The 13158-nt window shown below is 37.9% G+C and overlaps 1 protein-coding gene and 1 long non-coding RNA gene across 5 annotated transcripts in view; one reads left to right on the forward strand and one right to left on the reverse strand.

Annotated features, from left to right (window-relative positions):
* DNAH7 (dynein axonemal heavy chain 7) overlaps positions 1 to 13158 on the reverse strand; it is a 240346-nt gene that overhangs the window by 90295 nt on the left and 136893 nt on the right. Inside the window, exons 42-44 of the mRNA XM_038585215.1 lie at positions 11829 to 12058; positions 3704 to 4034; positions 952 to 1298 (exon numbers count right to left, since the gene is read on the reverse strand). Of these exons, the coding sequence (XP_038441143.1) occupies positions 952 to 1298; positions 3704 to 4034; positions 11829 to 12058 (908 nt within the window). The remainder of the gene's footprint in view (positions 1 to 951; positions 1299 to 3703; positions 4035 to 11828; positions 12059 to 13158) is intronic.
* Positions 1 to 13158, forward strand: part of LOC102156828 — a 74882-nt gene that overhangs the window by 55226 nt on the left and 6498 nt on the right. For 3 of the 4 annotated variants that reach the window (XR_005385090.1, XR_005385088.1, XR_005385089.1), the window contains one exon: positions 3871 to 4048. This is a non-coding gene — a long non-coding RNA (uncharacterized LOC102156828). Of the gene's footprint in view, positions 1 to 3870; positions 4049 to 11849; positions 11883 to 13158 lie in introns of all 4 variants that reach the window. The other variant, XR_005385091.1, reaches the window with a different exon arrangement.

A 13158-nucleotide genomic window follows, 5' to 3' on the forward strand; every position in this document is an offset into this window, starting at 1 on the left:
GAATTCATCTTTAACTAAAACTTACCATCTATAAATATATATGTCGATAATAGAATAATAGAAGGGACTATATAAGGAAAAGATTGAATCTAAATTACCTTCTACCTGGGAAATGGGATCAGTGATGTTAGCTTTCTAAACAAATGATAAAATATTAAATTAAAATTTATCATTAACATAGCATGGCCTGAAACCCATGCAGTGAACAATAGATTTGTATAATGATTCAAATTGTGTATGAGTTTGAAAGACATGCTGTAAGAGTTGCTTTTTCAAGAATAACTCATAAGTTTTTCTGGTTTGTACAAAACATAAGTGGTTCTCATACAATCACCAGAAAAGACTCCTTGTCTTACAAAGAATATATATATATCATACTAGTGGTTTTCAAAATGTGGTCCAAGACATGCTTCATCCCATTCGGGGTGTCCATGACATCCTCTCCTGTCCAATTAAACATCTGACTTAGGCTGTATTTTATTCGTATACTTCAGTTGGAACAATATATTGCAGCAGATTGAACGAAGATGCAGTTTGAGAGTCCAGCTATCTCATACTGGTCACATATTAAAGAGATTTGCAAAAATATAAAACATCACTACTGTTCTCATAATTTTTGTGAAAAATGTGAATAAAAAATAAGTTATTTATGTAACATGCAATATTTTTATGAGTTAATAGTTGTTTCAAGTTTCTCTGTTTCAACTTCTAATAATGATAGATAAACACGTTTTTGGTGTCTTCAAGAATTTTTAAGAGTATAAAGGGTTCCTGAGCCCAAAAATGTTTACACACCACTGTATTATATTATATAATTGATATAGTCTTGCCTTCAGTAAATATGTACACACATAAAGATACTAGATATGAAAGTTTTATACTGTCTAAATGACCAAACAGGAAAATAAAACACAGGGTTTTGTTGTTGTTGTTGTTGTTGTTAGTACTTACTTATCATACGAATCCATTGCTATGACCCATTTACAAAGACCTTCAGCTGCTGTGGAAGCATTTCTAATCTTTTCTGGAACAAAATCTGGATTTGGAATATAATTTTTTCTTATGATATTCATATAAGCTGCAGGAATGTTGTCCTTGTCGTATTCATGAAGTGACTGTAGAAATCGGATGTCACCAAGAAGTCTCTTAGCTGGACCCCAGAAATCCTCTATTTTTTTCCCTGAACCTGTTGGGTCAGGGATTTTGTCAGCTTTGATGCCTTTCAAGATGCATATAGCTTCCATAACAAGCTTGACACCAGCAGGAGGACTCTTCATGGATTTTACCACTGTGATGTCCTAGAAATAACAACATGCTAATCATTAGAAAAGAATTTTTTGTTGACAAATTATGTCTAATTGGCTCCTATTTTCAAACTAAACCATAAGATAGAAACTCACTGTGTTTACTGGATAGAAATGGTGACAGCGATAGAATTCTGTCACAAAACATTGAGAAGTTTGTCCCAAAGGAAAAGTTAAGAACAACAACAACAAAATAATGGAAATATGCCCTAATGTGAGATTGCTCATGATGTAGTCAACTTCAAAAATATGTAACAGAGATTTGAGATTTGGCTGTTGCAAAAATAAGAGTTTTGTAGCTTCTTAAAAAAATTTTTTTAAAGATTTTATTTATTTATTCATGAGAGAGACAGGGGGAGAGAGAGAGAGGCAGAGACACAGGCAGAGAGAGAAGCAGGCTCCCTGTAGGGAGCCCAACGTGAGACTCGATCCCGGGACCCCAGAATCACGCTCCGGGCCGAAGGCAGGTGCTCAACTGTTGAGCCACCCAGGCGTCCCAGCTTCTTAAAAATTATGAAAGTAATAGATGCAAACATTAGAAAAATACATACAAAAAATATCTTGTAATCCTGTAATATCTAGTTAACTACTGCAAATATTTTAAATTTATATTTCTTCTATATGTTTTCTATGTCACATATACTATAAACTAGTGTATATGCTACATTTTCACCAATTTGGAATTATAGTATACATAACATTCGTGCTGCTTCAAAACTTTTCATATTTCAGTAACAATATATAGTGAACATCATCCTTACATCAATGAAACACATCATTTTAATGGCTGCATGACCTTCTGATGTATAGACATGAACCATAATTCTCAGACCCTATGTTTTTTTTCCTCTATTTTTCTTTTACTATTGTAATTGCCATATTGAATTAACAGCTTTGTGATTTTTATTGTTTTTTTTGTGTGTGTGATTTTTATTGTTAAAGCTTTTGGCACATATTGACAAACTCCTCTCCAGAAAGTATAAAAGCTGTTTTACTACATATACCCTCAGCAACAATGCTAGGCATTCTGATAAGCAAAGGAAATCATATTTTAATCTGTTTTTTAATACAAGTGAGGTAGGATACATTTTCATATGTTTATTGACTACTTGGGCTTCCTTTTTTGTGAATTACTTCTTCATATCATTTACTATCTTATAACTATTTTTTTATTGATTTATAAGCTTTTTACATAGAGGCATCTTAATCTTTTGTTTGCCATGTAGTTCAAATATTATCTCCCAGTGTTTTTACACTTCTGTGATGTTTGTATTAAACAAAATGTGTTGGTTTTTAGGTAGAATTTGTAACTTAAATTTTTTTTTATTAGTTATGAAAAGCAGAAGAGTATCCAGAGCACATATGCTACAAGCAATTTTGTCTAGGTTTTTTTTTTTTTTTTTTCTTATTTCTCTCACATTTAAGAAATCCAAGGGCCTGGTCCATTGCAAGATATAAACATGACCTGCATTTTTCTACTATCTTATAGTAATATAATTGTTTATATTTAAATTTTAATCACTCTGAAATTTATATTGGAGTTAGGCGTGAAGAAAGGATCTCTCCTCACCCAAAAGTCTAGCACAATTCTCAACATTATGTTTAAAAATTCACCTTTATCTTTCTTAATTGAACTATCCCCCCTTTCACATCTAAATTTTTATTTATTTTTTTAATATATATTTTTTATTTTTATTTTATTTTAATTAATTTATTTTTATGATAGTCAGAGAGAGAGAGAGAGAGGCAGAGACACAGGCAGAGGGAGAAGCAGGCTCCAAGCACCGGGAGCCCGACGTGGGATTCAATCCCGGGTCTCCAGGATTGCGCCCTGGGCCAATGGCAGGCGCCAAACCGCTGCGCCACCCAGGGATCCCCACATCTAAATTTTTAATGCCACATTTCATCCAATCTAAGACATGCTATTATAAAGTACAACATTGTAGGCTATGCTACTAAGTCTCACCAAAATAAAAAACCCCAAACACTAACCAACACTGACACGGTAGGTTATCACATCTACTGTGAGGTGTACACCGATTACAACAGTGTCTAAAAAAAAAAAAAAAAAAAAAAAAAAAAAAAAAAAAAAACAACAACAGTGTCTAAATGTGCAAAGTGCACCCTGGAATTAAACTACACACGTAGGTCCCATGCCTCTATCTACCACTGAACTGCAAAAGTGTTGTGCAAAGGTTTTGACACAACCGAGGTTTTAGGGTGGGTTCTGCAATAAGGCAGTTTTCTCCTTTTCCAAAACTGTGAGTCATGCACACGCACTTGTTTTATTTCAGGTCAGTCGGGGAATTCTCTTGCCCATTTGAGTTGCATCAGGTGCAGAGCCAACCTGGCTTCCCTGAGCCAGGCGAGGCAGGCGTGGTGCACGGCTGTGCTCCTACCTGCGCCGTCAGGGTATCCAGGGCCGAGAGCGCCGACTCCAAGATGGGCAAGGCCTCGGCCAGGTCCGCATCACACTCGTCCTTGATGGCCTTGGCAGCCAGGGCTTGCTCGTTTGCTATCGTTTCGTCGGCTTTCACCACTTTTTCGGTTTTGGCCACCTCTACAGACTCCCTCTCGATGATTGCCATCATCTCGTCCACCTCTTTGCTCGCAACCTTCAACTGGGGATGGAGCGCCTCCAGCTCGGCTTGCATCGTGGCCACTTGAGATGCCGCAGAATCCAGTTTGTCCAAGCCCACTTCATACCTCTTCTTCATTTTCATGACCTCGCTGGAAGCAGACAGGTAAAGCAGGTTAGGCATCGGGTGCTGTGCCCTTCAGGGAAAAGCCTGAAATGTCCTTGAGCTTCTCAGGCTTTTCCCCAGGCATCACTAAAGGAGTGGTATGAAAAGTTTTCACTAACAATTTGTCAAAATCCTGAGCTTCAGACAAAATTCTGAGCTTCAGAATAGCCAGTTGTGCACAATTAGAGCCAAAAGGATGCCGTGTTCGTTTTTGTGTGTCCCGTACCTAGCACAGGATCCAGGCATTGAACAGAATTCCAAAAGCTTGTGTGTTATATACTAGGGATAAGGCAAGGCGTGCTCATTACCAAAAGGAATTGTGTACCTCTAAATTAGTCACTTTGGGAAGTTTATCCCTACAACACACTACCGTTCCTCAAAATCTTTTCATAATCACATCTTTTAAATAGACTTCAGGGCCCAAAATATATTATCTTGAATGTTGCCAAAGGTGGCAGATGATTTTAAGGAGTATTCAATATCCCAAAATAATTTTTTATTAAGACAATAATGATGGGAGGCCTGGGTGGCTCAGCGGTTGAAGCGTGTGCCTTGGGCTCAGGGTGTGATCCCGGGGTCCTGGGATCCAGTCCCACATCAGGCTCCCTTCAGGGACCCTGCTTCTCCCTCTCCCTATGTCTCTGCCTCTCTCTCTCTCTCTCTCATGAATAAATAAAACCTTAAAAATAAGACAATAATGACAAAATGGATAGATAATAACACTCAACACTGTGTGCAAAATGATTACAAAGCAATAACAGTTGATTGGGAATACAATAGTATTTTATGTGCTTTAAACACTTTATCTGCTTTCATGTATGTTCTCTGGATAATTATACGTTAGATGTAGAGAAAACTCTTTTTTATAATTCATTTCATTTAAAATATTTGATATACCATAATGTTTCAAAGTAAAAGGGGACATATTTTAGAAATCATCTTCAAAAAAGAGGTTGAAAAAAAAAAAAAGAGGTTGGAGTAGATAACAAACCAGCCTGATGACTGTGTAAAGGCAGAAGCATACTCTTCAGCTGAGGGCTTACCTGGCTTGAATTGGAGTAGATAACGGGAAAAACATTAAAAAGACTGCCACAGGGGGGAAAAAAAATCCCACACACCTCACATTTAGAAGTGAGGGTATGCTATGTTTTGTCACACATTTATTTCCCTTGAGTCAGAAAAATACTTGACATAATAGGAAATGAGGGGATTGGATACATAATAACACTATCTGGGAATTTGGTTTTCCAAAATCTTTAGAACAAGAACAGGAAAGTTTCCATACTGTGGTTGATCCCATGTGATGGTTTGCTAGCTAAACTACTGGCATCTTAGCAGGTGACCTGCTAACTTGCTTCTAGGTTACCAGAGAACCTGGCTATAAAGAGATCTGGAAGCTTTAGCTATTAAGGGAAGAGTAACCAAAGGATGGGGATCCCAGCTGAGGTAAAGGATAATTTTTTAAAAAGGTTTTAAAACTTAGTTTTTACTTGAGAGAGGGAGAGAGAGTGCGAGAGTGAGAGTGGGGAAGGGTGGAGCAGAGGGAAAGAATCCCAAGCAGACTCCCAGCTGAGCACAGAGCCCTAAACGGGGCTCAATCCCATGGCTTCAAGCTCATGACCTGAGCCGAAACCAAGAGGCAGACAATCAAATGAGCCACCCAGGTGCCCCATAGAGAAGTTTTTTAAAAAGAGGAAGATTTGAAAGGCAAGTAAGAATAACTAAAAATGCCTAGAAAACTATAACTTTCAATTTTCCTAAAACTTTGTATCTCATTTTCATAATATTTCTTTCAGTTAGGATGGCCTTAAACATTTTAAGTGTATAATCAGAGACATAATATCCAAAATGTAATAAGACTCTCCAAAAAGGTTTAATATTCTTAGATGGGAAAATATGGAAGAAAAAAAAAAGGCAAGATTTCATTAAGATTTCATTAAGTTAAAGATCATAAGATCTACATGGAAAGATACAGTAATGTAGATGCAGATTTCACTAAGTAGATGCAAAAAGTACGGATGATATGATTCAAACATGGGAGTATGGATCATGGTGCATAGGAAAGCTCTGACACCCCAGCTGCAGAAGATATTACAATAGTCACTGTAAATATGGATGAGGAGTATCCTACCAGGATGTAGGTAGCATCCTGGACAACATGGGAAAAGATGCTTCAAAATGCTTGACATAGTGGGTTAGCACAGGAAGATTTAGAATTAATTATAGTTAATATGCAAACATTAAACTTTGCATCAATATTTTTGCACCATGAAATTTGTGCATATTTGTATTTTAAGTATGTATTTTAATATTTAAAAGAATTCAGTCTGTTAGGTTCACAGATCAACCTTACAATCCAATATAAATTATGTAATTGAGCAAGAGCTACATTTCTGTTTTAAAGTAAAAATAGCTCATAAAGTTTATAGATAATACTAAACATTTAAAAGAACGTAAGGCCCACCCTCTGTATTAGTTTAACTAGGCTTTATAAATTATTAAAGTACCTAGGAAAGTTTGATTTGTTAAATCAGACCTCAAAGGGGAAATAAAAACCTTTAAAAATTATAAATGCAACATAAAAATTTTGCTGAAATTACTTTTTAAACGTGACCAAACATTCCTGAAGCTTCCCTTAAAAGGTAGATCAGTAAAAATTTCTAAATATCTAATTTTGTAGCATAAGATAATGTTTTTACATTTTCTAATATATTGGGTATTTTTTAGAATCAAAGAAACTCTTGAATAAACTTTTTGTTTGCATCTAAAAGTCACCCCCAGCAGATTGAAGGGGGTTAAGATGGCAGCATAGTAGGAGGACCCTAGGCTTGCCTCCTCCCAGAACACAGCTAGATAAATCCCAAATAATTCTGAATACCCAAGAAACCACCAGACAACTGACAGAATAAACTGCACAACTAGAGGGAGAGAAGAGGCCACATTATTGAAGGGAGGAGGTACCTGATTTGAGGGATAATCACTCCGGATATAAATGGACTAAGAGCTCCAGTCAAAAGACATCGAGTGTCAAGATGGATTCATCTTGACATCCATATGCTACCTATAGGAGACTCACTTTAGACCCACGGGTTGAAAGTGAGGGGACGAAGAATCCATTATCATACTAATGGACATCAAAAGAAAGCTGGGAAAAAAAAAGAAAGCTGGAGTAGCCAAACATACAACAAACTAGATTTTAAACCAATGACTATAATAAGAGATGAAGAAGGGCACGACCTCATAAAAACGGGGTCTATCCAACAAGAAGATCTAGCAGTTGTATGCATTTATGATGCTAACTTGGGAGCACCCAAATATATAAATCAACTAATAACAAATATAAGGAAATTCATCAATAATACAACAATAGCAGGGAACTCTGACACCCCACTCACAGCAACGGACAGATTCCCTAAGCAGAAGATCAGCAAGGAAACAGTGGCTTTGAATGACACACTAGACCAGGTGGACTTAGCAGATATAGTCAGAACATTTCATCCTGAAGCAACAGAATACACATTCTTTTTTGAGTGCACATAGGACCTTCTCCAAAATAGATCACACACTAGGTCACAAGTTGGGCAGGCCTCAACAACAAAAAGACTGAGATCATATCATGCATATTTTCCAACCACAATGCTATGAAATGTGAAGCCAACCACAAGAAAAAATTTGGAAAGACCAGAAATACATGGAGGTTAAAAAGCATCTTAATAAAGAGTGAATGGGTCATCCAAGAAATTCAAGAAGAAATTTAAAAATACATGGAAACAAATGAAAATGAAAACATGATGATCTAAAACCTTTGGGATGCAGAAAAAGCTGCCATAAGGGGGAAGCATATAGCAATATAGGCCTACCTCAAAAAGAAAAAAATTCTCAAATACACAACTTAACCTTGCACCTAAAAGAGTTAGAAAAAGAACAAATGAAGTCTAATGCCAGCAAAAGAAAGAAAATAATAAAGAGCGCTAATAAATGATATAGAATTAAACAAACAAAAAAAAGTAAAACAAATCCACAAAACCAGGAGTTAGTTTTTTGAAAGAATTAACAAAATTGATAAACCCCTAACCAGACTCATCTAAAAGAAAAGAGAAGGGACCCAAATAAAAATCACAAATGAGAGAGGAGAAATCACAACCAACACTGCAGACATATAAATAGTTATAAAAGAATATTATGAAAAATTGTATGCCAACAAATTGGGCAATCTGAAAGAAATGGATAAATTCCTAGAAACATAGAAACTACCAAAACTAAAACAGTAAGAAAGAGAAAATTTGACAGCCCCGTAACCAGCAAAGAAACTGAAGCAGGAATCAGAAATCTCCTAACAAACAAGAGTCCATGGCCAGATAGATTCCCAGGGGAATTCTCTGAAACATTTAAGGAAGAACTAATACCTAGTCTTCTGAAGCTGTTCCAAAAATAGACATGGAAGGAAAAATTCCAAAATCGTCCTATAAGGCCATTATTACCTTGATCCCGAAACAAGGCATTGCTGAAAACTACAGAACACTAATTAAAGAAACTGAAGAGGACACAAAGAAATGGAAAAATATTCCATGCTCATGGATTGGAAAGGCAAATATTGTTAAAATGTCTATACTACTCAAAGCAATCTACACATTCAATGCAATCCCTATCAAAATGCCACCAGCATTTTTCACAGGGCTAGAACAAACAATCCTAAAATTTGTATGGAACCACAAAAGACCCTGAATAGCCAAAACAATCATGAAAAAGAAAAGCTGGAAGAACACAATTCCAGATTGTAAATGTTTATTACAAAGCTATAGTGATGAAGACAGTATGGTGCTAGCACAAAACCAGACATATAGATTAATGGAACAGAACAAAGAACCCAGAAATGGACCCACAACTATATGGTCAACTAATCTTTGACAAAGCAGGAGAGAATATCCGACGGAAAAAAAGATAGCCTCTTCAACAAATGGTGTTTGGAAAACCAGACAGAGACATGCAAAAGAATGAAACTGGACCAATTTGTTACACCATCCACAAAAATAAATTCAAAATGATGAAAGACCTAAATGTGAGACAGGAAACCATCAAATTCCTAAAGGAGAACACAGGCAGCAGCAACGTCATTGACGTTGTAAGAGAAGCTTCTTACTCTAGACACACCCCTGGAAGCGAGGGAAACAAGAGCAAAATGAACTACTGGGACCTCATCAAGCTAGAAAGCTGCGCAGCAAAGGAAACAATCAAACTATAAAGCAGCCTACAGAATAGGAGAAGGTATTTGCAAATGACTTATCTGATAAGGGTGAGGACCCAAACTCCACGCAGAACTTATCAAACTCAACACCTAAAAACAAATAATCCAATTAAGAAATGGACAGAAGACACGAATAGACATTTTTCTAAAGAAGACATTTAGATGGCTAATGGGCGCATGAAAAGACACTCAACATCACTTGTCATCGGGAAAATACAAATCCAAAGCACAATGAGATCCCACCTCACACCAGTGAGAATGGGGAAAATTAACAAGGCAGGAAACAACAAATGTTGGCGAGGATGTGGAGAAAGGGGACCCCTCTTGCACTGTTGGCAGGAATGCAAGCTGGTGGGGCCACTCTGGAAAACAGTATGGAGGTTCCTCAAAAAGTCAAAAATAGAACCACCCTACAATCCAGCAATTACACTACTGAGTATTTACCAAAAGTTCACAAAAATACTGAACTTAAGGGATACATGCACCCCAATGTTTACAGCAGCATTATCAACAATAGCCAAATTATGGAAAGAGCCCAAATGTCCATCAACTGATGAATGGATAGAGAAGTTACGAGGTGCACGCATGTGCGCGCACGCGCGTGTGTGTATACAGTGGAATATCACTCAGCCATCAAAAAGAATGAAATCTTGCCATTTGCGATGACATGGATGGAGCTCGAGTGTATTATGCTAAATGAAATAAGTCAGATGGAGAAAGACAAATATCTAGGATTTCACTCATATGTGTAAATTAAGAAACAAAATAGATTCACATAGCAGAAGGGTGGAAAAGAGAGGGAGGCAAACCATAAAACAGACTTTTAATGATAGAGAACAAACTGAGGGTTGCTGGCAGGGGGGTGGGCAGGAGGGTGGGTTAAACGGGTGATGGACATTAAGGAAGATATTTATTGTGATGAGCCTTGGGCGTTGTAGTGCATGATGAATCACTAAACTCTATTCCTGAAACCAATACTACATTATATGTTAACCAACTGGAATTTAAATAAAAACTTGAAACTACAAAAATAAATAAATAAATGTCACCTTCAATGACATTAAAAACTCACATCGACACATATATAGTCCATAAGCTTATTGATGTTTATATTGAGATTTTCAAAATGAGTTTTTTTTTTTTACTTAACCCTTTATTTCCTGACTAATACAAGTTTATATGCTTTGCCTTACATCCTAAGGTTAGTTTTCACACAAAGGAATGCTAGAACACAAAGGAATTATCATTTTGGTATATTTTAGGTAATGTCCTATTATAAGGACTGTATCACAAAGTGTTTTTAATATTTGTTAGATTATCTTTAAAATCTTACATAGTACCAATAAAATCATCAGTGAAGGGAATTCGATTTAATAGTTAATTGGGTTACTGTTTAGTATCTATGTCATTTAATAGTTTTTAAAAACTCATTTTCTTTTTAAAATTTTTTTTAATTTTTATTTATTTATGATAGTCACGGGGGGGGGGTGGGGGGCAGGCATAGACGCAGGCAGAGGGAGAAGCAGGCTCCATGCACCGGGAGCCCGATGTGGGATTCAATTCCGGGTCTCCAGGATCGCGCCCTGGCCCAAAGGCAGGCGCCAAACCGCTGCGCCACCCAGGGATCCCTCATTTTCATTTTAAGAGGCAAATCTGAAATTTCTCTAACTGGAAAATCAGTTATTTTCAAACTTAAATTTTGTTTCAGATTTTCATATAGTATTTTTATCTACATGACACCATAATATACAAATTTTATCAAGACTTAGGGCAAGTACCAAGGGAATGGCACTTTTCCCCTGTAGAGATAATAAAAGAAACAAAAAATAGAGGTTTTAAAAAACCATGTTAGCCAAGTTACAACACATCCTGTGATTCCCTCTTCCCTTTTACAAATAATGAGAGTTTAAAGAAGGAAACCTGACTAGGTATATAGAGTAGCTGTATCTGGTTTCAGCTGTTCAATACCTGTACAGGAGTTTTATCTATTATCTAATTACTTATCAAAAAAAATCTCTCCAGTGGTGTTTATTCAATATCATTGTCAAAGGACCCTAGAGTCTTAGCCCAGCTCTAAGTAGCACATCTTTATTCCTTCAATGAATACGATTATGCATTTACAGTGCGCTAGACGATGCATCTATATAAAAGAGTAAGACCTTCTCCCTATCCTAAATGTTTGTGAAATAAACCAAAATTCACAGTACAGACATATACATGTGTGTATATATACAAGATAAATCTTTATGACATCCTAAGCTATGTCATTTCTGTACACACAAATATTTTAAAACCGCCATAGCTTACTTAGAAATGTGAAATTTGGGGGTGCCTGGGTGGTGGAGTCGGTTGAGCCCCTGACTCTTGGTTTTGGCTCAGGTCATTATATCAGGGTAGTGAGACTGAGCCCAAGACAGGACCCACACTCAGCTCAGTGTGGAGTCTATTTGCCCTTCTCTCTCCCCCTAGCTCCCTCAGCCCCTCCCCCTGCTCACTCTCTCTAAAATACATAAATAAATAAACCTTCTTTTTTACCTTCTTTTCTTTTCCAACAAGATTTTGAAAGTGGAGATTAATTCAAGATACGAGGTAGGAGTCACATAATTGTATCTTTGAAGTTCGACATAGAAGGATGTAGATAAATCTATAGTAGAAGTGTGGAAGCTTTTACACATGCTGATACAGTCCTCTCGTATTTCCTCTGACATTTCAATTTCTTCCAAGAAGCGCGAGGCAACTGCCTGGAGTGCATCTTCAGGCCATGACTAAATTTAAGATAAACGAGTTAGTACTTGATCAAAGTGGCTAGTCTAGCGTAAGTTACTACTGCCATCCTTTGCGATTTATGGGTGTTAGAAACGGAAGGGAACACGTGAGGGATGAGGCTGGAGGGACACTTCCATGAGGAACTTCCCTCCCTACTCCCACCCAAGGACTTGCACACTCAGGGCCGAGAGCCAGGAGCTAGTACAAGTAATATTGATTCTTCATGGTCTGTTCAAAGGTCACAGAAACTGTTCATGAACATTGTAGGAGTAAAGAAGAGGAAAGGCATTAAACTGATGGAATGCCTATTTCCGCGTGCATCCTACCTGCACCATCCCAGCCAATTCTCCCAATAATTCTCTGAAAGTAAATGTTATCCTTTCCACTGAACTCCAGAAGAGTATGAATGACTATTTCCTTGATTTCTCTAAAAGGTATCTCAAACGCAACAGGTCCAAAGCGTGGTTCCTAACTCCCCCCAGGTAATCACCATCTTCCCCAACTTTGTAAACATCCCCACCATCTGCCCCTATTCTCCAGCCAGAATGCAGGAATCCTCCTCGATACCCCTCCTCCTCCTCAACCCTTCATCACCCCATGCAGAAGATCTATAGGCACCATCCGCACGATCGCGTCCAAATCCTTTCTCTTCTTCCTACGCCTACCACGGCCATCCCAAGTCACCTCTGTTTTCGTCTGCTTGGAATGTTCCCAGAGTCCTGGCCGGCTCCCGGCCTGTGTGGCTCCCTACAGCTGCCGGAGCGATTTTCTTCCAAAGGTAAATGAGCTCATGTCACACTCCTCAATTAATAATGCTTCAAAGACTTCCTAGCACACTTCAAATCCAAAACCAACTCGCTTGTCTCTGCCGATGGGCCCTTGCCACCCTTCTGACCTCACCCCTGTCGCTCCGGCCTCAGTTTCTCTCCACCTGCGTCTCCACGGCCCCTCCCTGGCCTCTGCCCAGACCCTCTGAGCCCTGGCACCTTTCGTCTGGCGAGCCTCCCCTTTGAGGTCACCTCTTCGGAAAGCCTTTGACTGCCCCGTTGATGGAACAGTCCTTTGCTACCTTGGTTGTCTCTAGAAAAATCAGCTTGGG

The sequence above is a fragment of the Canis lupus genome, chromosome 37 (assembly GCF_011100685.1).
Source record: "Canis lupus familiaris isolate Mischka breed German Shepherd chromosome 37, alternate assembly UU_Cfam_GSD_1.0, whole genome shotgun sequence".
Taxonomy (NCBI): Eukaryota; Metazoa; Chordata; class Mammalia; order Carnivora; family Canidae; genus Canis; species Canis lupus.